Source organism: Barbus barbus (genome assembly GCF_936440315.1).
Source record: "Barbus barbus genome assembly, chromosome: 14".
Classification (NCBI taxonomy): Eukaryota; Metazoa; Chordata; class Actinopteri; order Cypriniformes; family Cyprinidae; genus Barbus; species Barbus barbus.
Window position 1 is genome coordinate 27,870,634 of NC_136742.1, and position 24,683 is coordinate 27,895,316.

Sequence of the window (24,683 nt, forward strand, 5' to 3'; positions counted from 1 at the left end):
GTCACTAGGGTAGAACCCTTTCAAAAGGTAATAATATGTACCATTTAGATACTAATGTGTCATTTGAAAATACTAATATAGCTTTAAGGTACTAATATGCAACCTGTACGGGTAAAAGGTACAGAGGTGTACCTTTTCAAAGGGTACAGTCCCAGTGACAACTTTGTACCTTTTTTCTGAGAGTGTATTTTGCCTGTGTCATGTAAGTATTTGTTGTTGATTCTCTGTGGACGTTATTGTGTCAACAAATATCACTGACGAGTCTATCTATAAGATTGTTTCAGGTTTATTTTCATGAAAGCTCTATTCAAACACAGGACGGGATGAGCACATGACTACAGAGGCAGCGTTTCACCCGGCTGCTTACACAAGTAGGCAGAATCCGACCATGCTATGCAATGCCCCACGGAAAGGGCTAACCTGTCCATGCCAGAGCACCTTATTTTAGATGTGTAAACCCTTCTCATGGGAACACAAACATCTCCCACAAGGCAGCTGTTTGACTGAGGCCCTGGATCCCTTCAGAGAGAGCGAGTGTCTGGCTGAATTGTGTGGTTGAGAGCAATCTCTGGAGAACGCAGAGCCCGGCATGTGTTTTATATGAAGGCATATCCGGAGAGATCAGACCTTAACCCACGGGTATTTTTTGAGCTTGAGGGTAGAAGGAGGAGGGATAGAGAGGGAGGAGTGTGTGAGAGAAAGAGAGAGAGACCGTACTCCTAATGGATACTAGCATGCATGCTTTCTGCATACTATGCACTATAGACTAACTGCTGCCTACTTTTTGTGAAACAAGTCATAATTCTGACACAAAAATTATATTTCAATATAATGTAATGTCTTTGAGTGTCTTAATTTTTACTTTTGTCATAGGTTTGATGTTTCTAACGTCAAAGTTGTTTTTTAGATTATAATTTCAAATTTTTAAATGCCATATTTTTTTTGTCAGTTTCAAATTTTGTCATTATTTCATCTTTTTGTGTCATAATTTTAATTTTAAGTGCCATAATTATAATCTTTTATCTCATAATTTGCATCATAATTTAAACTTTGCATCATAACTTTGACTTTGTCATAATTTTGAGAGTATGTCATAACCACTACATTGTTAATATCATAGTTATGATTTCTGTCATAATTAAGACTTTGTCATCATTTTTAGTGTTTGTTATAATGTAGAGTTTATTATAATTTCAGCTATTTTATTGTCAATATTTTGTTTTTATGTTACAGTTTACACAGTTTTGACTGTCATAATTTGAAGTCTTTATGTCATAATCACAACATTTTTGTCAAAACTGTTTTATATCATAATTTATACTTTGTCATAATTTCCTTTATCTAATCATTTTTGTTGTATTTTTGTCATTTTGTCAATTTTAACTTATTTAGATTTAGCTATATTTATGTTTTATGTTGTATTGTAGACTTTTTTTTATGCCAAAAAAGTAATATATATATTTAAAAAAAAAAAAAAATCAAACACTAGTATGCTATACTGTTGTCACATTACTTTATTAAATTAGCCACATGACATGCATGTTAATTTGCCTTTTTAATTCACTGTGTCAAAATTTGGGGGCGGGATATCTGATGTCTGACCAATGGCAAACAGGGAGTTTTCACAAAACTAATTAATTTGGTCTAAATTCATTCCTATTTATTTTCAATGTTAAGTGACTTAATTACATACTCGCAACACTGAAAATGGACGTTTTCTTTGCACTGTGTGCTGTATGCATATTATAAACCTCAGAAACAGTAAAAGTACAATATAATAGTAATACACTGTTCCAAACAAAACCAGTGAGAAACAAACAGGAAGGAAGACTGCTTTATGAATACTGCACATATTGAATGCTGCCTACTATTATTTAAAAATAGTAGAAAAATGCAAAAGTGCATTGATGTCAATATGCACATACAATATTCTGCAGAAAGTAGTATGCTAGTATGCTATTCCAAAATAGCCAGGGTCTAGGAGCCACTGTGGGAAAGCATCTGGACAGCCTCCAGCGCCTCCCTTTGCTAACCAGGCATGAAATTCCTGCGGCAGCGAGCAAAATGAAAGAGTGTGTACGTGTGCGTGTTTTCAGACAGATATAGAGGAAGAGAGAGAGAGGGTGTCCTGTACACCAACAAGCACAGAGGAGGGCAACATGTAATCATAATGACCGAGCTGAGAGGACGTGGGATGATGCAACATAATGAACATAAATGCAGGAATGCAGGGAGAGAAAGAGAGAGGTAAAGAGGAGGACAGGACAGAACTTAATGGCTTTTCCATTCGTCAGGAATGTGCTGACGAGCTTGTCTCCTCAAATTAAAACACAAAGAGACAAAACGGAGAACATGCACAAACACATGGCTGATAAAATCACCTGGCACTGGAAAACACCAATTAACAAGCGTGGCTGGTGTTCGGCACATGACCTCACCATTGCATGCCTATTCAGTGAGTGCTGTGCTGTTATTATGACTGAAACATATGAGAACACAGATATCTTACATTTTTCATACATTTTAAACATGCAAAAAAAAAAAAGTCTCTTGGCAGTCTGATGAAATAATGAACAAAAAACAAACATTTCACAAACCAGTTGTTTTGAATATGTTTTGTAAAACTGTTTATTTATCACACCAGAAATTAAATGTTTTTAGAATTTCAACCAATTTTGGGGAAAGTTACTTAAAAGTAATGCATTGCAATACTGGGCTACTCCATTACTTAGTTACTCTATATGGAAAGAAATGCATAATGTTACTTTTGCATTATTTTTTGTCACCTAGGCTGGGCTTGCTTTTTTTGTTTTGAGAACAAAAACCCCAAAAGTTATATTTTTGGCAACTGTAAAGGCATCTTTCACACTAAAAGCTAAATTACTAAGCCTCCGGCTGAAGGAAGTGCCTCTGTGCCTTGCTCCCAATTTCTCTCAACACAAAGTCAGGAGATGTGTCAGTAATCAATAGTAAAATAAAGTAACTTGCGTTAATTATTTGGAAAATTAACTCAGATATTTCTTTGTAAATGTAAAATTAACATGTTACTTTACTAGTTACTTGAAAAAAGTAATCTGATTACTTAACTCACGTTACTTGTAATAGAAAAATACATTGAAAATATTTTGTTATGATTTAATTTTTTTAATGGAATAATTATGTTTAGACTTTTCATGTCACAATTATGGCTTTTTATCTCATAATTTTGCCTGTGTCATAAAATCGATGTTTTTTTTTTATATATAATTTTCACTTTTTATGACATAATTATGCTATCTCATAAATAGGCATCTTTTCAAACAATAAATATCTGGATGGCCCAGAATTTTGAGAAAAAAAAGAGTCAGATTTTATTATATATATATAAAATCTTGATTTTTTTTTATATACATATACTCAGAATTGGAAAGAATTTTTGGATGGGGAAAAAAATCTTGAGATAAAGCAATGCAATGCAGTCTGATGAAATAATGAATAAAAAAAATATGTCACAAACCACAGCTGTATTTTATATTTTTTACATGTTTTGTAAAATCTGTTTATCACACTAGAAATTAATGTCAGGTCGAGCACATTGCATTGTGGGATACAGTGTGCTGTACAGTGTGCTATTGTAGTATATATACTGCACATTTTGGCAAATGTAATCTTGTGATTTTGTGCTACATATAGAAAACTATCATTATGTGCACAGCTGTATATACTGCATACTATTTTCAAAAATGTAGCTGAATGTATATTTTATCTAAAAAAGTCTTGACTCTTGGCATTCAAATGAAATGTAAAGAATAAAAATAAATGTTAAACACAACAGGCTTATTTTTTGTAAAAGCAGAACATCAGAAATAGCCATTAAGGTTAAATGCATTGCATTGTGGGCTACAGTGTGTTCTAGTTTAGATACTGCACTTTACAGCAATTTTAGTAGGCCATCTGGGGATTCTGTACTACATATAGAAAAGCAATTTGCATTCTGTGCACTGTATGTATACTGCATACTACTTTTTAAAAATGCAATTTAAAGCCTTTATCACATCTTAAATGTGTATGCAGTGGGATACAGTATAGATATAGTCAATTAATTTAAATGTTTGTAAATACACATTTTAGCAAATGTAGTCATCCACCTATTTTAAGCACACACAAATTCACATACTGTGCACAATATACTTACTGCAAAAACAGTAAGATTAGTTTAATAATGTATTATTCTGAACATATCACGTGTCTTTCAACTGCAACTGACTGCATCTGGCATGGACTTTAACTGACTTTAACTCACCACTCTTTTGTGAAGTATTGATACTGCGATCAGTCTTCCTGATTGGCTGAAGATCAAGCAATCAGTGATAATGCAACAGAAAGATGAGTTATTCAAGCGCAACACAGGGAAAACTGAGCCCTCAGGACGATCAAACAGTATTAGACAATATCAGACTTGTATAGCTAACAAGATGGCAATATCTATTTCAGGATAATGACATCATATCCAGTGCCGCAGGTTCATTGATATAACACTCGTTCCATACACGACTGCAGTATGACTAATGTTATGGTGAAGGTTATTTTCATATCTGTGGTCATCCAAACTCTACTTTCACTGGTGTACTACCTTAGGATTAATCACATAAGAGGAACTGTGTGGCTTCAAAACCGCACCACAATCACATCCATATTGATGATATAACTATACAAGAATATAGAAAGTATTAAAGTAAAGAAAATACTACAGAAAATACTATAGCATAGGAACTTTTTGTGCCAGGGGTTAAACTGTATTGAAACTTTTTTCTTCATCACAAAACGGTCTTTTAAATATTTTTTACCCCATTTTTTACTCCATTTTACCCCATACCATTACCAGACTTTCAAACTTAAAATATGAAAATCCATAATAAAAATATTGCCACCAATTTAAACATCAGTTATTTTTGCTTCTTTTCAAATAATTTAGATTTTACCTTCATACCATCCCCATATTTTCAATCTCAAAATGTAACAAATTCATAATCAAAATATTACAACCCGAATTCCGGAAATGTTGGGACATTTTTTAAATTTGAATAAAATGAAAACTAAAAGAATTTCAAATCCTGTGAGCCAACATAGTTAACATAAATGTTTAAACTGAGAAATTTTAAAATTTTATGCACAAAATGAGCTCATTTCAAATTTGATGCCTGCTACAGGTCTCAAAATAGTTGAGACGGGGGCATGTTTACCATGGTGTAGCATCTCTTCTTTTCAAAAGAGTTTGAAGACGTCTGGGCATCGAGCTTACGAGTTTCTGGAGTTTTGGCGTTGGAATTTGGTCCCATTCTTGCCTGTTATAGGTTTGCAGTTTCTGAAGAGTTCGTGGTCGTCTTTGACATATTTTTTGTTTAATAATGTGCCAAATGTTCTCTATAGGTGAAAAATCTGGACTGCAGGCCAATTCAGCACCCGGACTCTTCTACTATGAAGCCATGCTGTTGTAATAGCTGCAGTATGTGGTTTTGCATAGTCCTGCTGAAATACACATCGTCTGGAGGGGAGCATATGTTGCTCTAAAACCTATATATACACCTTTCAGCATTCATAGTGCCTTCCAAAACATGCAAGCTGCCCAAACCGTACGCACTTATGCACCCTCATACCATCAGAGATGCCATCAAAGTTTTTTTGTTGTAATTTTGATGATTAGAGCTTACAGCTCATGAAAGTCAAAATCCAGTATCTCAGTATATTAGAGTATTTATATTTGAGTTTCATTAAACGACCATCTCTACAATATAAATTCAGGGTATCTCTTGTTCTTTGAAACCACAACAATGGGGAAGACTGCTGACTTGGCAATGATCCAGAAGACACCCTCCACAAAGAGGGTAAGTCACAGAGGGTCATTACTGAAAGATGTGGCTGTTCAAGGAGTGCTGTATCAAAGCATATTGAATGCAAAGTTGACTGGAAGGAAGAAATTGGGTAGGAAAAGGTGCACAAGCAACAGGGATGACTGCAAGCTTGAGAATACTGTCAAGCAAAGCTGATTCAAACACTTGTGAGAGCTTCACAAGGAGTGGATTGAAGCTGGAGTCAGTGCATCAAGAGTCACCACGCTCAGATATCTTCAGGAATAATATACTGAGATACTGGATTTTGACTTTCATGAGCTGTAAACTCTAATCATCAAAATTAAAACAAAAAAACTTTTGAAATGGCTTACCTTACATGTAATGAATGTAAAATATATATATGAAAGTTTCACTTTTTGAAATAAGTTACAAAAAAATTCTGTTTTTCACGATATTCAAATTTTTTGAGATGCATCTGTATACACACACACACACACACTACAGAAACCAGAATCGCTCTCAGCCAAACATGTCTTTCTAATTTCGGCCATAATAGAGTGAAATCGATGACCAATCATCACACAAACACTCTATTCTTATCCTGCGGCTGTCCTTGAGTCAGGTTGAGAGCGCGTTAAGAGCCGTATTCTGTTACACCCTGGATAAAACACAAGGACGGTTGAAGGAGAAACTCAGGAAACAGACAGTGAGTCATGAGCCGCGCTCACGGCAGTAAATCACTCCACTATCTCTCAAAGCTGGATATCTTTGTCAATGAAACAAGTGTTCAATGGTATGCGTTCATCGGAAATATCTTCTTTCAATAAGAGCCGGGACAGTATGCAAGGTGAAACAGAGCTGAGATGATCTACATTTCTGTTCCTCGGATTAGAAAATTAAACGGCCTTGGATCCATTTTCAGAAAATGAGAGCTAGGTGGAATAATGAAATCAATTTATGTATCACAAAAGCCAAATCTGACTTGAACAAAGCAAGGCTGTCTTGCAGAGGTCAGTTCTTTGTGTCTGACGTCTGCGTTCTTTTTGAGCATGTAATTTAATCATTGCATTAAAAAATAATGCCATTTAAAATGATTTCATAGTCAGACACACCGCTGTGACCTAAAGTGCTGGTTCGGAATATTTTTGATGCTCAATTTAATTTAAGGCTCTTAAAAAGGAACAAGAAAAAAAGGCCTAAGAATTGGAGCCATGACATATTGATTATCATATAAGAACTCCAGACAGTGTTATTTTAGTATTAATGATATACTATTATAATATCGCTTATATTTTGAATTAGGTTTTAATGTAATGTCAGTCAAATTAAAATGTAATGTAGCTGGCAGTATCACATGTAGTGTCACATATTTTTAATGGGTTGAAACTTTATACAACTCCAAATTGCAAAAAATGGTTATAATTATACATTATATATTAAATAGTATATTTTTATATATTTTATTATATTTATATGTATGTGTTTAATAAATTAAATCTAATTATATAACATATACATATATATAAATAATGATTTTATTTTTCATATTTTCTGCTTTTGCTTTAATATTAAAGTTTTAGTCATTTTGTTGTTTTTTTATTTTTATTATTTTATTAGTTAATTAGGGGGGTTTTTGTATGCGTTTTTGTTATTTTAGTATTTAAAGTAAACTAAACAAATTTTCGAAATGTTGTCTTGCTATAATGTTTTTGTATTAATTTTTTTTTTATATTTTTTTTAATTTATTTTGTATTTAGTCAACATTCATTTTATTTCAAGTAGCAAAAATGTTTCTCATGGTTTTAATTTTAGTTAATAATAATCCTGACATGTTGAGCTGCAGTTTTCATGCGTGTAACAACAAAAATCTGCATTGATGCAATACAGTTATTATTAAGTATATTGACATTAAAAGTTTCATGACAGTCATTTCAAATGGACAGAAACATGCTCAGGAAGGTAATAAGTTTAGACCGTCCTCTCATCATCATCATCATCATCATCATCATCACATGCTCCCGTTGCTTCTTCTGAAAAATGGCTGGTCATCTTGTTGAGCTTCAAGCACAGTATTGTCCGTGATAACATTTATTTTGAATCGAGATGGAAGAAATACCAACCACAGAGGAACATTGGCCTGGAAGTTTGACTGGAATACTATTAAAAATGTGGTTAAATCTGAAACCGGGCAGAGATTTACGTGGTTATTTTGTATTGAAAGCTCACTGTGGTCCAACATGCTGATGCTTTCCAGCAAACGGGTAGAATTGAGAGCAGAGCTGGGTCAGTCAAGGACAACAATCCCCCATTCCAGCAATACAGGAGCAAAACTACGACTACAGCTCATAACCAGAGCATATAAACACTAAGTGGTTGTTTTGGTCCCTTTGGTGGCATCTGCTAAAACCTCCAATATAAATACAGAAGATATTTTTAAGAGCTTGGGTTAGTTTGGTGTCTTTCTGTCCACTACGAAATTTGAAAATATCTGTCACCATATTTGCATTTTATTATAGCATCTGTAATATTTTCAGCTTACCTTGTATATCAATAGAATAAGAACAAATTCTCAAAACCCATAATGGTAATATATTTGCTACTTACTTGGGATAGTTGTCACTTGTTACTCCAGTGAACATATCTCAGTGTAGGTTTGCTTCTGAATGCCAATTCCTGCAAAGACAAACATTGAAATTGACAAAAAAAAAAAAAAAACCTATTAAACATTATATAAAAGTACGTAAATACTAAAAATGAAAAAAAAAGAACAAATATCATACCATTAATACCAAACCTTTTTTTGGCGTTTATATGTAATTTCAAAATATTACAATTCTCCTAAAAAAAAAAGAAAAAAAAAAAAAAAGTGTAAAATATAATTTTAAATACCATTCTACCATTATTGGTACATTTTTATAAATTATTATTTGTTAAATAACATGCATTCTGTGCAAACACACTGAAAATAATATTAAATAAATGTATAAGGGAAGGAAAATACAAAATAAACATACCATTTATTTTATCTCTACACACACACACTATGAATATAATAAGAAAATATATAGTTAAAAAATAGTAAAATAAAATTGCATACATTCACCAGATAATTTTTTTAAAATATATTTTGAACTAGTGGGTGCAGGACACTATAGTTCATTTAATATAAGTGAGGATAGTAAAATAAAGTAAACTGTGACATTATACCCAAACATTAACTTCATACCAGTTAAATTGATAAATATTTGGGACCAAACATTATTCAGACACTTTGACCTGACCATGTTTTGCTTAAATGTTTTTTCTTTAATTGCACCACAGACTGAACAAAATTAAGCATTGCTTGGTAATTGGTTGACCTAAATTTGTATTATATACAGCTGACAGCTATTCAGCCTAATGCTTTACATACCTTTCTATCAAAGTTATCTGATATTATGACAATGAATTTGTTCTGACACAGAGTTCTTGTCATATTTTATTGCCATTTTTTAAACTATAGCGAATAAACTGTGATGATGTGAGAAATGTTGAAGGTGTCTGAATAACTTTAGGTTTATCATTTTGGAATTTTTAATGTGTGATGATGGTAAAAACTCCATTATTACTCAAATCTAATCTAGCCCTGGTTTCCCTTACAGCCTCTGTACATTAACAGCTAAAACATCACCTCAGAAAGAAAGACAAACCACTCATTGCCATTATGATGTTTGTCATGCAAGTTTACCCCTTAAAATCTCTGTCACTGCTCCACTTCTGGCATTCTGGGAATATTAGTATAGAGTTAAGCGTGATAGTATTCCTTCTCTGACACTCAACAAGACTTCCAGACCAACAGTACCATAATGCACTGGGGCAGATGTGGCTCCATTGTTTTGAGCAGGGGGAGAGGGAGGGCTTTCTCTTTCTGTAGCTGTCTGGTTTTGAAAGCGTGCCGGGTTACAGCAGCACAGACGCCGTGGCGGAGCTCCAGAGGTAAATGGAAAACCACAGTCTCCGGTCCACACAAGTGCAGTATGAGTCACCGGAAGGAGCCGCGCACTTACAGAAGTCTTTAAGGGAAATGCGAGGCATATGGATTTCCTGTCAATAAAGAGCCACGCAAACCCTGGTGAATCCTGGAGAACTAACGCACGCGGCGGCGGAGAAAACGTCTAAACTTGCATCTGATTAGCATGAAAGAACATGACTCGCATGAATAATTAAAGAGTACAGTTTTCTCTCAACACATCATTAGTAACAAAAACGAAGCGTTTTTATGAACCCTCACGGTATGCGTGAAACGCGAGCGGCGTTGAGGGGAAACATCTTGGCAGTGGAGGCTCCAGAAATGCCTGTGTCACTTTCAGTCAGGTTAAACTTGACATGGCCTGCATGTTTGTCTTTTGCAATTACCGAAGAGGGATTCCGCATTACTGTCTTGTATTTCCAAGTCTGTGTTTAGTTTTCAGTGTCTAGCGGCTGGGTTTTGTCCAGATCAAATTAATGCACAGGATCAAATGTAACTGTGCAAAGGCCGGACATGCATACCATACTCCGGTCCAGTTTTCTAGTGCCTCTGCTCTCAGTTAATCTGAGCAACAGCGCCATCTAGTGCATTTGAACTACTATGACTCGAACCTGCTGTAGCTATTGGTCGTGAAAACATATATGAGGATGTTGTAACAAATACTAATAAATATATTTTAATACACGCACACTACACACATGAGGACTTTTAAATATATAAAATGTTGTCAAATTATAATATATAAAATTATATATTCACAGGCGGCACATAGCTTATACTGCATAGTATTAGGAGTGATAGTATATGTTATTCCTAGCATAGCGTTATTCTCAAATGCACACATACACACACATATAGCGTATATATATATATATATATATATATATATATATACACAGTCATGGCAAAAAATATCAGCACCCTTGGTAAATATGATCAAAAAAGGCTGTGAAAATTAATCTGCATTGTTAATCCTTTTGATCTTTTATGAAAAAAAAATCTAACCTTTCATTGAATAATAAGAATTTAAAATGGGGGGAAATATTATTATGAAATAAATGTTTTTCTCAAATACACGTTGGACACAGTTATTGGCACCCCTAGAAATTCTTATGAGTAAAATATTTCTGAAGTATATTCCCATTCATATTTACACTTTTGAGCACTCCAGGGGGATTATAAACATGAAATAATCCAGCCATGGCTTCCTGTTTCACAGAAATATAAATAGGAGGGAAAACAAAGCCCAAATTCCCTTAATCATCCATAAAAATGAGAAAAACCAAAGAATATATTTCTGATGTGCAGCAAAAGATAATTGAGCTTCACAAATTAGTGAAGTGGCTTTAAGAAAATAGCTAGAGCAGTGAAAATCCCCATTTCCACCATCAGGGCAATAATTAAGAATTTCCAATCAACATAAAATGATACAAAACTGCCTGGAAGAGGACATGTGTCTATATCGTCCTAATGCACGGTGAGGAGGAGAGTTTGAGTGGCTAAAGACTCTCCAAGGACCACAGCTGGAGAATTGCAGAATATAGTTGCGTCTCGGGGTCAGAAAACCTTACAAATAATTGTCAAACAGCACCTACATCACCACATGTTGTTTGGGAGGGTTTCAAGAAAAATTCTCCTAGCTCATCCAAAAACAATCTCCAGCATATACAGTTATCAGACATGACTGGAACTTCAATGGGACTGGCTGCTATGGTCAGATGAAACTAAAAAATTAGCTTTTTAGCAGCAAACACTCAAGATGGGTTTGGTGAACACAGGGATAAAAAAGTACCCCATGAGTACAATGAAATATACTGCTGTATTGTTGATGTTGTGGCCCTATATTTAAAAAAATCAATAAGTGACTGACTCTGTTAGAAATCGTATAATGGGCCATGTTTGGATCTTCCAACCGTACAATAATCCAAACACAAACCTCAAAAACAACACAAAAATGGGTCACTGAGCACAAAACCAAGCTTCTGCTGGCCATTCCAGTCCTCTTTTTTAATAAAAGATCAAAAGGATTAACAATGGCGATTCATTTTCACAGCCGCCTTTGATCATATTTACCAAGGGTGCCTATATTTTTGGCCATGACTGTATATAAAACGGATTTTTCATTTAAAAATCCAGTTATATCAGAAATTCTAACCCAATTATATATATATATATATATAAATTTGTAATCGGGAAAGTAATGTAAAAGTGTGGGATAATATGCATTTAGTTGCATTCATCAAACAGGAAATAGAAGGTCAATTCAAGCACTTTACATTATGGGGTACATTGTTCGATAAAGTGAACTCTGTTTTATGTTGAACTTTTTAGAATAATTTTGGTATATCATTTAGCTTTTTTTTATGTTTTATTTGTTAGGGACAGATACAATAAACATAGATGAAACTGAAATAACAGTCATTATGCATGTACCATAGTGCTTGTAGCCGAAGCTAATTTACAACACTAGTCCCTTGGAGGGCTTTTATAAATGACAAAAAATAAGTAGTAGTACACAAATTTATAATATAAGTATACTAAACATTACTACAAGTGTGTTGATGTATCAACCAAGACTTTGTCGCTTTTTAAAAAATGATTCTAATTTGAAATTTGATTTTAAATAGTCAGGCAATGAATTCCAAAATTGTACACCTTTCACTGAGAGATTGCTTATTACAGAAAACACACACATTGCGCATTGTTTGCATATTGCAGACATATTATGAATAACAGTATGCTATTTTTTTATCTTTAGAATATGTATTTTTAATATTAAATAGCTAGAGGCTTTACATAACATCAGAAGATGTGTTTAAAACATGTGTGATGCAATTTTGTGTGATTCAGTTCTGAGCCCATTCATTTACGGCAGAGCTTTACTGCCAGCAGCTCGGTGATAAAACCTAAAACTAAGCTTGTTGGGCTTCATCTATATTTATCTCTGTCCATCTGTGAACATGAATCTGGAGGCTGCTGATTGTATTGGAAGGCTGCACAAATCTCTACACACCTGCACTGGTACGGTTTGAGAAACAGAAGAACTGCTGACTATTTTTTTTTGTTCCTCCAAAATGCATGCAGACTGTACATCTGCAAACCTCTATGTATACTGTACATGCACAGATAAAAATAGTAAGGGTGGGTTACCCATGAACTCAGTTGCCCTTTAGTATTTTAAGAGCAATATCTTATAAAGTGGGTGGCTGTTTACAGCGTGAGCAATATTTTTCCACCCCTGACAAAAAAAAATAGGCATCTGATATAGGCCTACACACACACACACACACACGTTTACTTAGCTATCTAAATGGGGACATTCCATAGGCGTAATGGTGTTTATACTGTACAAACTGTATGTGCTATCGCCCTACACCTAAACTTAGCCCTCACAGGAGACTTACTGCATTTTTACAATTTCAAAAAAACTTTGTTTAGTTTCTTTTTAAACCCGTTTTACAAATGAGGATGTCCCCAAAGGGAGGTTTTTGTCAGGTTTACCTCACTCTTGGGTACAAATTTGTCCCCAAAATATGGTTAAGTAGGTACACACACACACACACACACACACACACACACACACACACACACACACACACACACACACGAGTGTGTGTTACCCAATCTCTCCTAACCATACAAAATACAAACAAATAAAACTTCAAAGAGAACTTTATACTTTACATATTTGCACAACAAATAATTAAGTGTATTATTATTATGATCAGATAGAATAAGTAATTTAAAAGTACACCATTAAACCTATCGGGAATCAAGATAATCTATAAAAGAAAACTCAATTTCCCATGATGCCCTCGGCTGTAATGTGCGCTGGCTGCGCGTTCTACCGGAAATACTGTTGTTGTGCCTGTGGGTTTGATTTGTACAGGGCTGCCGTTTTACTGGCCTTACGGTAAGAAATCTCCAGCCTGCTGCAAACCCTCCTTTCACTGCATGCCACAGATGGATATTAAACATATGATTTATTGACATGTGGTTCGCTCTTAAGTTCCATTAGTACAGATATCGCTCATCTGAACACACAGCTAATGATGCTAACTGCTTTAGCGTCTCCTTTTATTTTCTCTTGTCGGTTTCTGCAACGAAGCAGTTAAATTAAGTCGTATAAAGAATTAACTTAGGCAAATAAAAGGTGTTTGAATGGGATTATTTTGGGCCGTTACATACAAAGCTAAAGTTTAGCATGTACAATAAATGGCTCAATATTTACGTAGATAAAAAGCCTTTTGTACAGAAATTCAGTGGTTAGAATAACTTATTAATTATAAAACAAACTCAAAGTGCTTTCTAAGGTGTTTAAAAGTCTGCGTTTTTATTTATCATTATATTAACAGCCAGTTCGTACAACTTCAATAGGAATTGGTCACAGCAAATGCATTTATTAGTGTATATTTATTTATTTATGTGTGTGTGTGTGTGTCTAATAAATGACTTGCTATATTTACATCCTTCCAGCAGCAGCAGAAACAAGAGAAAATGAGTAATGGATTGGTTCAACTACAATCCAGCTCTCACCATAAAAATCTGCTCAATGCCATGTGGAAGCTGAGGACCATGGGAAACCTGTGTGACATCACGGTGCAGGTGGATTTTCAAGGAGAGCTGGAGCAGTTTGAAGCCCATCAGGTGGTTCTCGCCGCATCCAGCGGTTACTTCGAGTCCCATCTGTTAGGTAATGACCAAGTGAAAAAGATATTCTTGTGTGACATCTTACCACATTCATTTGAGAAATTCTTAGAGTATGCGTATTTTGGAAAAATCGAGGTGGAGAAGAGTTACATCAGCACCGTACTGCAAATGGCTAAACTCCTGAAGTGCCAGGACTTAGTGGATGCTTGCGAGGTAGAAATTCCCAGCAGCGTTTCAGATGAATCTCTGCAGAAAGATGGAGTGGATTCAAATGCTCCAAATACTGAAGTCAAGAAGAAACAAGAATCTATGAAAAAAGCAATGAAGAGGAAAAAGTCTTTAAAAGTGCCTGAAATCATGAAGGAGACAGAACAAGACCGGAGAAGCAGCAGGTTAGCGAGTCGGAGAGTGTCTGTGGACTTTGCTCGGAAAAAGCCAAAGATGCAAGCAGAAACCCTTGATGAATCCGACACGGGAGAAGAGGAGAAAACGCCACAAGATCCCGAGGCAGAATCATCGCAGGACGCACTGGGTGAAAAAGACGCTTGCGATGACACTGGGTCCGAATCATCTCCTGATGTGCCTGAGGAAGACCCTCAAGAATCAGACTTCCAGCCTAATGAGGAAATGGACGAGGCCAAAGAAGCCGAGAAGGAACTGAAAAAAGGAACAGCAAAGTACAGATGTGAGAAATGCAGCCGTTCCTTCTATTACGAGAAGAGCTACCTGAAGCACTTGAAGGTCAACCACGGGGTCCAGATGGACACCACGTTTCGGTGTGACATCTGCCAGCAGACGTTCGCCAACCGCTGCAACCTGAAAATCCACCAGCGGCACGTGCACAACGACGAGAGGCTCTTTCCCTGCGAGATCTGCAACAAAACCTTCAAGCGCAAGAAGGATGTGACCCGGCACAGGCGGCAGGTGCACGAGGGCGGCACGGACAGACACTACTGCCACATCTGCGGCAAATCTCTGAGCTCCAAAACCGCCCTGACGCTGCATGAGAGGACACACTCGGGTCACAAACCCTTCAAATGTGATGAGTGCGGATCCAGATTCTCCCAGAGTTCAGCGCTCAAGACACATCAAAGGTAGTGGGCAACATCAGGGATGCACTAGTTTAGGCCATACAATTAATATGAACAAACCCAAAATATTAGGGTACCAAATACATAAACTCTAGTTTAAATGGTTACAGCTACAGCGTGTTTTGCACAAGCATAAAAAAAGTTGTTTTTATTTAATGGTTAATAACCGATCATAATATAATATTTGCAAATTTATTGTTTACATTTATAAATATATGTATCTGCTAAATGCATAAATGTATATATTGTATTTTTCTCATAAAATGTTAAATAATTCAGTCGTTTTTATGTTATAGTCAATAACCGACCATATTATAACATTGGCCATCATATTATGTTATTTTATTTATTATGTAAAGCTAAATGCAAATGTACATTTACATGTAAATAATAGAATAGAATTTAATTATGTTATATTTACATTTATGAATAAAAGTGTCTACTAAATGCGTAAATGTATATTATGTTGTATATTATATTATATCAGAAATGTGGGCAATTACAAAATTTTAAATCTAGTTGTTTTTATGGTATGGTCACATTAAGTCATATTATTGATATTTATGAATGAAAGCATCTTATATATATATATATATATATATATATATATATATATATATATATATAAATTAGTGCTGTGAAATGATTAATCCCGATTAATTGCATCCAAAATAAAAGTTTTTGTTTACATAATATATGACCCTGGACCATGCAATTTTTCTAAATTGAGATAAATAAGCTTTCTATTGATGTATGGTTTGTTAGGATCTGACAATATTTGGCCGAGATACAACTATTTGAAAATCTGGAATCTGAGGGTGCAAAAAAATCTAAATATTGAGAAAATCACCTTTAAAGTTGCCCAAATGAAGTTATTAGCAATGCATATTACTAATCAAAAATTAGGTTTTGATATATTTACGGTAGGAAATTTACAAAATATCCTCATGGAACATGATCTTTACTTAATATCCTAATGATTTTTGCCATAAAATAAAAATCTATAATTTTGACCCATACAATGTATTTTTGGCTACTGCTATATATACATATACCCCAGGGACTTAAGACTGCTTTTGTGCTCCAGGGTCACATATATGTATGTGTACTGCGTTAGTCTGCGTATATTTATTATGTATATATAAATACACATACATACAGTATATATTTTGAAAATATTTACATGTGTATATACATTTATATTATTATATATAAATATATTTAATATATATATATATAAACATAACATTTTTCTATATATTCATGCATGTGTGTGTATTTGTATATACACAAATATACACAGTATACACGCATATATTATGTAAACAAAAACGTATTTTGGGTGCGATTAATTGTTTGACAGCACTAATATATATATATATATATATATATAGTAACCAATCATTATATAAAATTGGCCATTATATTATTATTCATTTATGCATAAGTGTCTGCTAAATGCATAAATGTAAATAATATAAGAGTTCAGAAAAGTAATCCAGGATTGTTATATACTAAAATTGGTGCATTCATATTTATTTTATAGTTTAAAAAGTGCTATATATTGCAGATACCAAAATGGTCACAGATATGTTATGCATCCCAATTGAACATCATTTACTATTTACATATTCCATCTTGTATTTTTAATCCAGGATCCACACCGGAGAGAAACCTTTTGCCTGTGACCTCTGTGATGCCAGATTTACCCAGAACCACATGCTGTCTTACCACAAAAGATGCCACACAGGTGAGCCAACTGATTCCTTTTACATAAAGAGAAATAATATGATGGCAAAAGTTGACGATTTCCTTTCTCTGTCTAGGCGAAAAGCCGTTCATGTGTGAGAACTGTGGGAAGAGCTTTGCATCCAAAGAATACCTGAAACATCACAACAGAATCCATTCAGGATTCAGACCCTACAAATGTGAAACCTGCGGAAGAGCGTTTGCTCAGAGGAACTCCCTCCATCAGCATATGAAAATACACACAGGTATCCTTCACAAATGATTCAATATTGATATGCATTTCACTCAGAAAGTGCAAAAATGGTCTTTGAAGTCACATGTACTAAAGCATATTGATAATATAAAACAATTTCAACTGCAATTTTATGAAAGACACCAATGTGCTATAAATAATTGCATTAGAAATATAGTTCTAGATTGGCAATTATTAAGCAATGCACAACTGACATTTCACAGGTTTGTGTATATTTTAACTTAGCTGACACCACTGCCTTCTTCACAGGTGAAAGGCCGTATCATTGCAAGGACTGTGATAAGCAGTTCACTCAACTCAACGCCCTGCAGAGACATCAGAGAATCCACACGGGAGAGAAGCCGTACATGTGCAGCATGTGTGGAAGAACGTTCACTGACAAATCCACCGTACGCCGACACACCCTGGTAAAGATCCACAGCACGGTTTTAGAAGTGGGTTTATAGAGGCTATAAAAAAATATTCACGCCCATAGGCTTTAAGTTCATTGCATTACATTAAATGATGTATTGATCTATAAATGGTGCAAAAAGTCCAGAAAGGGCTGTAAATATTTTTATAGCCACCAGTATGCATATAATAAATCCCAACTAAACCTCTTACTGAATTTCCTACATGTACACTACTATTTAAACGTTTAGGTAAGATTTTTTTTAAAGAAATTAATACTTTTATTCAATTTAATGCACCCTCGCTGAATAAAAGTGACAGTAAAGACATTTATAATGTTACAAAAGATTACTATTTCAAATAAATGCTGTTCTTTTGAACTTCCTATAATAAATGTTTCTTGAGCAGCAAATCAGCATATTAGAATGATTTCTGAAGGATCATGTGACACTGAAGACTGGAGTAATGAGGCTGAAAATTCAGCTTTGATCACAGGAATAAATAGGAATAAACTATATATTCAAATAGAAAATAATTATTTTTAATTATAATATAATGTCACAATATTACATTTTAGAACACATTAAATCAAAGGTAAACATCCTGTTAGCAGTTTCAGAATGCAGTTTTTTGGTTAGTTATAGTTCAAACTCACACAATAAGCCTGGGCTGACAACAAGCAAGTAGGGATTTAGTAGTTTGCTTTGGGACTCGGTATAACCAGATTTTTCTCTATGCAGACCCATGACAAACAAACTCCATGGAAGAACTACCTGGTTGTTCTGGAGGGAAACGTTGAAGACAGAGCCAAGAAACCGAAAGGCTCTTCTCAGAAGAAGGACAAGGCGTCCGCTGCTGTTTCTGAAGCGCAGGCTCTTGAGAGCAACCCACAGAAGACCCAAGAAGTCTTGGCTGTGTCCGGAGAGCCCGTGACCATTTCCGGAGACTGGGCCGGACCTGGAACCATCGCTCTGGTCAGCCACACGGCCCTGGGCGGCCTCACGGTCATCCAGACCGAAGTTCCCGCAGGCACGCAACTGCAGCCCTTAGTCACCACAGACGGCACCAGAGTGATCTCTCTGGATGCTTCTGCGGTCGAGATGCCTGTGACCGTTCCCTTTTCCATCCCCATATCGGTCACGCATTCCATCGGAGTTTCTCCATCGTTATCCGGTTCTGTGCCCATCACCGTGGCCGATCACGTTTCAGATGCCATACTGGCTCCGGCAACGACTGCGGAGACATCAGAAGCCGAAGTAACAGAGAACAGTCTGGCTTCAGCTGAGTGTGTGTCGGTCCAGGCTGTTATGGTGGGAGAGACGGACTGTCCAGACACCCAACAGGAAGTCAGCGAAAGCATACAGACTGCAGAGGCTTCAAACAACATGGAAATCTCAGTAGGAGAGTAGATTCAACCTGCTTCAGTTGCAAATACTCATTAATCATGTCACAATCAAGCTTTGCTTTAAATTATCAGCTGTAAAAACACTTTTGCCTTCTAAAACCTTCAATGATGTATGTAACTAATACAATTCTTGAAATCACCTTGTTCAATTCTCAGGTTTGTTTTTGACAACATAGATGATTTCCCCTTCCATTTCTAGGGAACGTCTTGTCATTAAATTGTTTTTTAGTGATTCTTGTAAAAACAAAAATGTGCTTTTTGCTGATATTTATTATGCTCAACACTACATCAAAGTGAACTGCATATTATTAACATTTTTAATACCCTATTATGTGTATAATGATTTGCAGTCATGACAGCGCTCCTTAAAATCTCTCAATAAAGTGTCTATTGAATTCAGCTTCATTTTCTAATGTCTTATTTTTTTTACATTTTTGATTTTGTTTTGGATTGAGATAGAGAATGAGTGATTTTGATTTTAATATTTTATACTTTTATATAATAAGATAAATATAATTACATACAATTTATTTTTTATATATATATATATATATATATATATATATTTTCGTTTGATATTTTATTTTTTAAATACGATTTACATACACTTCTTATGTTTACTTTTTCTTAACCTTTGCATTATCGTCAATTTTGCAGCACAAACATTGCTGGAGTTGCTCACCAAAATGTAATGCTTAGCGAACACCACAAGGCAATATAACAGACTTTCACTTGCTTGAATCGTGTAGCCATTTCAGTATTGGTTTTTATTTCTGTACATTCTCACAGACATTCAGCAAAGACATCGGTTGTTCTGTGGGAAAGTACATTGTTTGGTACTGTAGGTCTTAATGGCTTCTTAAAAACTCTAGAATATGGTCAAATACAGACATCACAACACGTAGAACACCGATGACATGCGCTGCTAAAGACCACAGGAGTGAAGAGTGTGCATGAGCTATGCATTCACAACACGACACACACACACACACACACACAGAGCATGTTAATAAAGGTTATACAAGGATTTTACAAACACATCAATTTCAGTGCTGATGGAGATGATAGACAGTGTAAAAATATAATGTTAAATTATTATTTTTTTTAACTAATACAATATTATTAGTCTAATAATATATATATATATATATTTTTTGACTAATAATATTATTAGACTTATATCATATGACTAATATAATTAGTTCAGGTAATAATTTAATTAAATAAATATACATTTAAGAAAACAACCTAAGAGTTCAATTTCAGAGAGTGGATAAAAAAGTACTTCCATCAGGTATGACACAATTTTTTTTATTATTTAAATACCAATTCAAAATGGTGGACTGTGGGAAACTGACATTTTCTCGGTCCTGCATGAATGTCTGATGTTATTAAATAGCTGCATTTTGAGGCCTGCATGCCAACTAGAGTGAGCAGACTACAAAAACGCCACAAATAAAAACCATCTAAATAATAATAATAATAATAATAATAATACACGACCCTGAATAATTATATCTGTACAATTCATGCAGTTCTAGCACGTCGCAATTCAGTGACCGTTGCAAAAGAACTCGAGGCCCATCTCAAATCCCCATTGTATCCTTGAATTTCCCTCTCCTGAATCGGTTCACTCCGTGTTTCCAGAAATACCCTCGTAATGCGTAACAGGGAAACCGGAGCAGATCTTTGAACTGGAGTGCTAAATTTTTGATATGTGCTATATTAGATAACTGGATATCAATGTAACAGTACAGGCTTATAAGTATATTCTCTAGAAATGTTGCAGCAATACATTTTGACATACTGTTTTGGGAAACCCGGACTTGGCCATTGCACAAAACTGATGTGAAATGGAAGGGAGGAGGAAGGAGGGTGCCATGCAGTGGGTGATCGCCCCACTGTCCAGATCATTTTAGGTCCCCCTCGTCCCCCTGAATGGTCTTCTTGATCCGCAGAAGCATGGTGGTGAGCCACTGGTCCAAGCGTGAGATGGAGTCGAACTCCTTCACCTGAATGAACACAATACGAGATTTCTGCGCTGTTAGCGTCACCAAAAAGAACTGCAAAATTAAGAAACCGGCCAAGTAGATATAGTGTGTTCAAGTCCTCTTGGGAAGTTTGTATTTATGAATACGACATCAGATGCGTTCAAGTTACTTGTCAGAGAAAGATGGCAATAAACCTTTTCAGCAAAAAAATCTAGAAAAAATTCTCATCTACTTTTACAAAAATTATGAATAAAGAACTGCGCATCGGGTGTGTTTTTGCTCTTTTATGTTTTTATCAATTTATGAAGGTACTGTAAATTGAATTTGTTTTCTATTCTATTGTAATTCTACAATACTATCCCTGCAAACATGCACCTGCGGGGCCCATGCTGGCTTTTTGCGGGCACAGTGGACTAGGGCCAGCCCACACCAAACCTAAACAGGCCCAGTGCTTGCCCATAGCTTTGGGCTCACCGTGGGCTCACTATGGGACTGCCCACATTAATCCAATGATGGCCCAGTGTGGGCCAGCCTGTTCGGGCCCAGAGCAACTTTTGTACCTTTGGGCCCATGCAGAGTTTTGTGTAAGCAGCCCTGTAATGCAACTAGGAGAATACAAACAACATTGACTGGCCATTCTTTAGCCACTCAATTGAACTGGAATGGCTCAAACCAAAAGACACCTTTTCAGAACCTGTTGTTTCAAATAGGCCAAGGATCCACAAATCTCTCTCAAGAGATACACTTTCCTGCAGAGTTGAGTTCTAACCTTAATCAAACACACCCGAGCATGCTAATCAATGTCTTTAGGATCATTACAAAATCACAGTTGGGCGAGTCTGATAAAAGTTGGAACTAAACTCTGCAGTAAAGTGGGTCTCACGAGTCATATTTGAGGTGCAACAGACATGAGCCAGTTAATAATAATTTTGTGGGCAGTTTTCTTCCTTACCACTAGGGGTGCTAAGGTGTTTTAGGTTTCCTTAAGTAAAGCCATGTGGGTAGAGGGAGTAACAATAGAGTGGTGGAACTATGATGTCACTTTGTAGGCAAAAACCAAGAAGCGAGTTAGCATTTTAGCACTTCCGGTTCCATCGTCCCAGAGTCGATGGTTTTTTTTAATGGGATTTTGGTTAAATCCCTTAAATAGGGTCCGTGGTTCACACAAGCTCAAGCTTTCACGTTTTATTCTACAAGATAAACCACACCAGTTAATCCACACTAGTGATTTTTTTTAAGCGGTTACGCTTAAAAGACAGTTGCTAACAAGTTGCTAAATGGGACTACAGGCGTTGTTGGAGACATTCAATGTCATCACGCCGAACAGTTAATCAATTTACAGTATTTTCCAGTTGTAGTATAATTTGTAATTCAATTAATCTTAGAATAACCAATGAATAGTTTCCCGCATTTTATATTGTTGTTCGACAACATGTTTTTGCTTTGCCCCAAAATGCAACAAAAGTCTTCGGTGGGAAGATGCTCGTTTTATCGCTTACTGATGCGGAGACTCTGGGTTCGTACCATAAGGTAAACTCATATTACGATTATTAGATGTAAACACCACATTTGCCGGCTTTACTTGGTGAAAGTGAAACTTTAATAATGCATAGTGTTTAAAGCCACGTTAAAATTAATTTTTTACGGCCACATGAAGCTGTTAGAAAGCATATAGATTGAGGATTTCTTAGAACCAACGATAAAATAACATTTTGTGTAACCACCCTAACAAAATGAGAGCTGAAATGTGGTACTTTGTTCACTAAAATAAGTTTAATCTTACCATATCCAAAAACTCGCTCACTCTGCTATTATTTAAAAGATTAAATACGCGGGATACGTTTTTAATTAAAATATTCATATTAAGCAAGGATTTATTGACTTTTAATGCACCTCATTTCGAAATGTACAGAAATACGTGCTTTAAATGTCCTTTAGTTAAGATTATTTCATTTATTCATTATACTATTTATTACTAATGTCTCATTTCAGTCTGGCTCTAGTTTTGTATTTATTCCAGTTTATATGAAAAGGTTCATGTAGCGTGGATTAAAATGATCGTTATCGTGATGGTGGTGACGTTGAAGGCGAACGACCGTGGTGCAGTAGTTCGTTTATAGCCTAAGTTTAGCTTTTCAGTTCTGGCACTTTTATTTAGGCTTCAAAATTCGTCAAAGTTGTATTATTTTGTGAAGATTATCTTAATGGACAAAACGTGTAAATTTCATGAATAGATCTTATTTTTTGGGATTATCCAAAAGCCTATGGAAAAATCCTATTGGCTTTTTGTCGAGGGAACCAGTTTTATGCTAACGGCCGATCAGCATACAAAGCGACGTCATAGTTCCCCCACTCTATAACAAGCAGTAGTAGGCAGCATGGCTCACCTGCTGAGCACATTGTGCTGTGTCCTGGTTGGGAAATGTGTCAGTTCAAGCCCAGTCTAAAGTACGGAGTTGATGTTTTTTGCAGAGATGTTAAATGTATGTATGGCCTATGTTTGAATTGATGCTAAAAACTTAAGACAGTGTATTTGTATGCATTTTAGAAGGACTCTTTATTGGTGAGGTCACCACATCATGGTCCAGTTTGAATATGGATTTTGGATAAGTTCTTTTCGACGTGGGACCATAGTCTGGACTATTTTTGACGGTTCCTGTTTAGGAAGAGTCTGGTGTTTGAGAGCTGTGGCGTGTTTTCATTAAAAGAGGCTGGATTATCCATTTGCTAACAGTAACTTCAGCTATCCTACTGTCTTACATTGTTTGCTTTTTTGTGTATTTACATTTTTGGCTATATGTAGCTGCATTAACCTGAATTTAATGTTTTCTATTTTGTATTTAATAAATAGATTTGAAATCCCTTTGACTACTGTACATTTTTGACAATACAGACATTAGTTATGGTGAATGCATCCATTTCAGATGTATAATAACTGTTTTTCCCAAAGACTTAAGTTATAGTAGCTGGAAAGTATTGATAGTGAAACAGATGTATTGTTGTTGATTAATAGTGCTGGTACTGCGTGGGCTTCCTGGGGGCTAAGTGAGGGCTGCCCGTGCAAGGCAAGCACTAAGGGGCCAACATTTTACCAATGAGCAAATTCTCAGTGGCCCTGCGTAAAGGGCCACCGCAGGCTTGTTTGCAGGGATCATATTTTGTACATCTAACTCAGCTAGTTTAGTTTTATAGTAGTGCTGTCAAACGATTAATCGCATCCAAAATAAAAGTTGTTTACATAATATATGTGTGTATATTTATTATATACAGTGTCCTCCAAAAGTTATTGGAACAGTAAGGACAATTCCTTTATT

At 35.5% G+C, this 24,683-nt stretch overlaps 2 protein-coding genes across 5 annotated transcripts in view; one reads left to right on the forward strand and one right to left on the reverse strand.

Annotated features, from left to right (window-relative positions):
• Nucleotides 1-7,486: 7,486 nt before the first annotated feature.
• Nucleotides 7,487-24,683, reverse strand: part of LOC306880334 (beta-soluble NSF attachment protein) — a 32,068-nt gene continuing 14,871 nt past the window's right edge. For 2 of the 3 annotated variants that reach the window (XM_079433812.1, XM_079433813.1), the window contains one exon: nucleotides 20,535-21,390. In XM_079433812.1, the coding sequence (XP_079289938.1) occupies nucleotides 21,289-21,390 (102 nt within the window). In that variant the 3' untranslated portion in view covers nucleotides 20,535-21,288. Of the gene's footprint in view, nucleotides 8,505-20,534; nucleotides 21,391-24,683 lie in introns of those variants that run through there. The other variant, XR_013785070.1, reaches the window with a different exon arrangement.
• On the forward strand, nucleotides 13,687-19,776 carry LOC306880314 (uncharacterized protein). 2 transcript variants are annotated; one of them, XM_079433772.1, is made up of 6 exons: nucleotides 13,687-13,753; nucleotides 14,317-15,584; nucleotides 17,237-17,331; nucleotides 17,408-17,575; nucleotides 17,833-17,990; nucleotides 18,714-19,776. In XM_079433772.1, exons 2-6 carry the CDS (start codon nucleotides 14,338-14,340, stop codon nucleotides 19,380-19,382), a joined length of 2,337 nt encoding a protein of 778 aa, XP_079289898.1. In that variant the 5' UTR covers nucleotides 13,687-13,753; nucleotides 14,317-14,337; the 3' UTR covers nucleotides 19,383-19,776. The 2 variants fall into 2 exon arrangements, with proteins under 2 accessions (XP_079289898.1, XP_079289899.1); XM_079433773.1 differs by having other exon boundaries at nucleotides 14,320-15,584.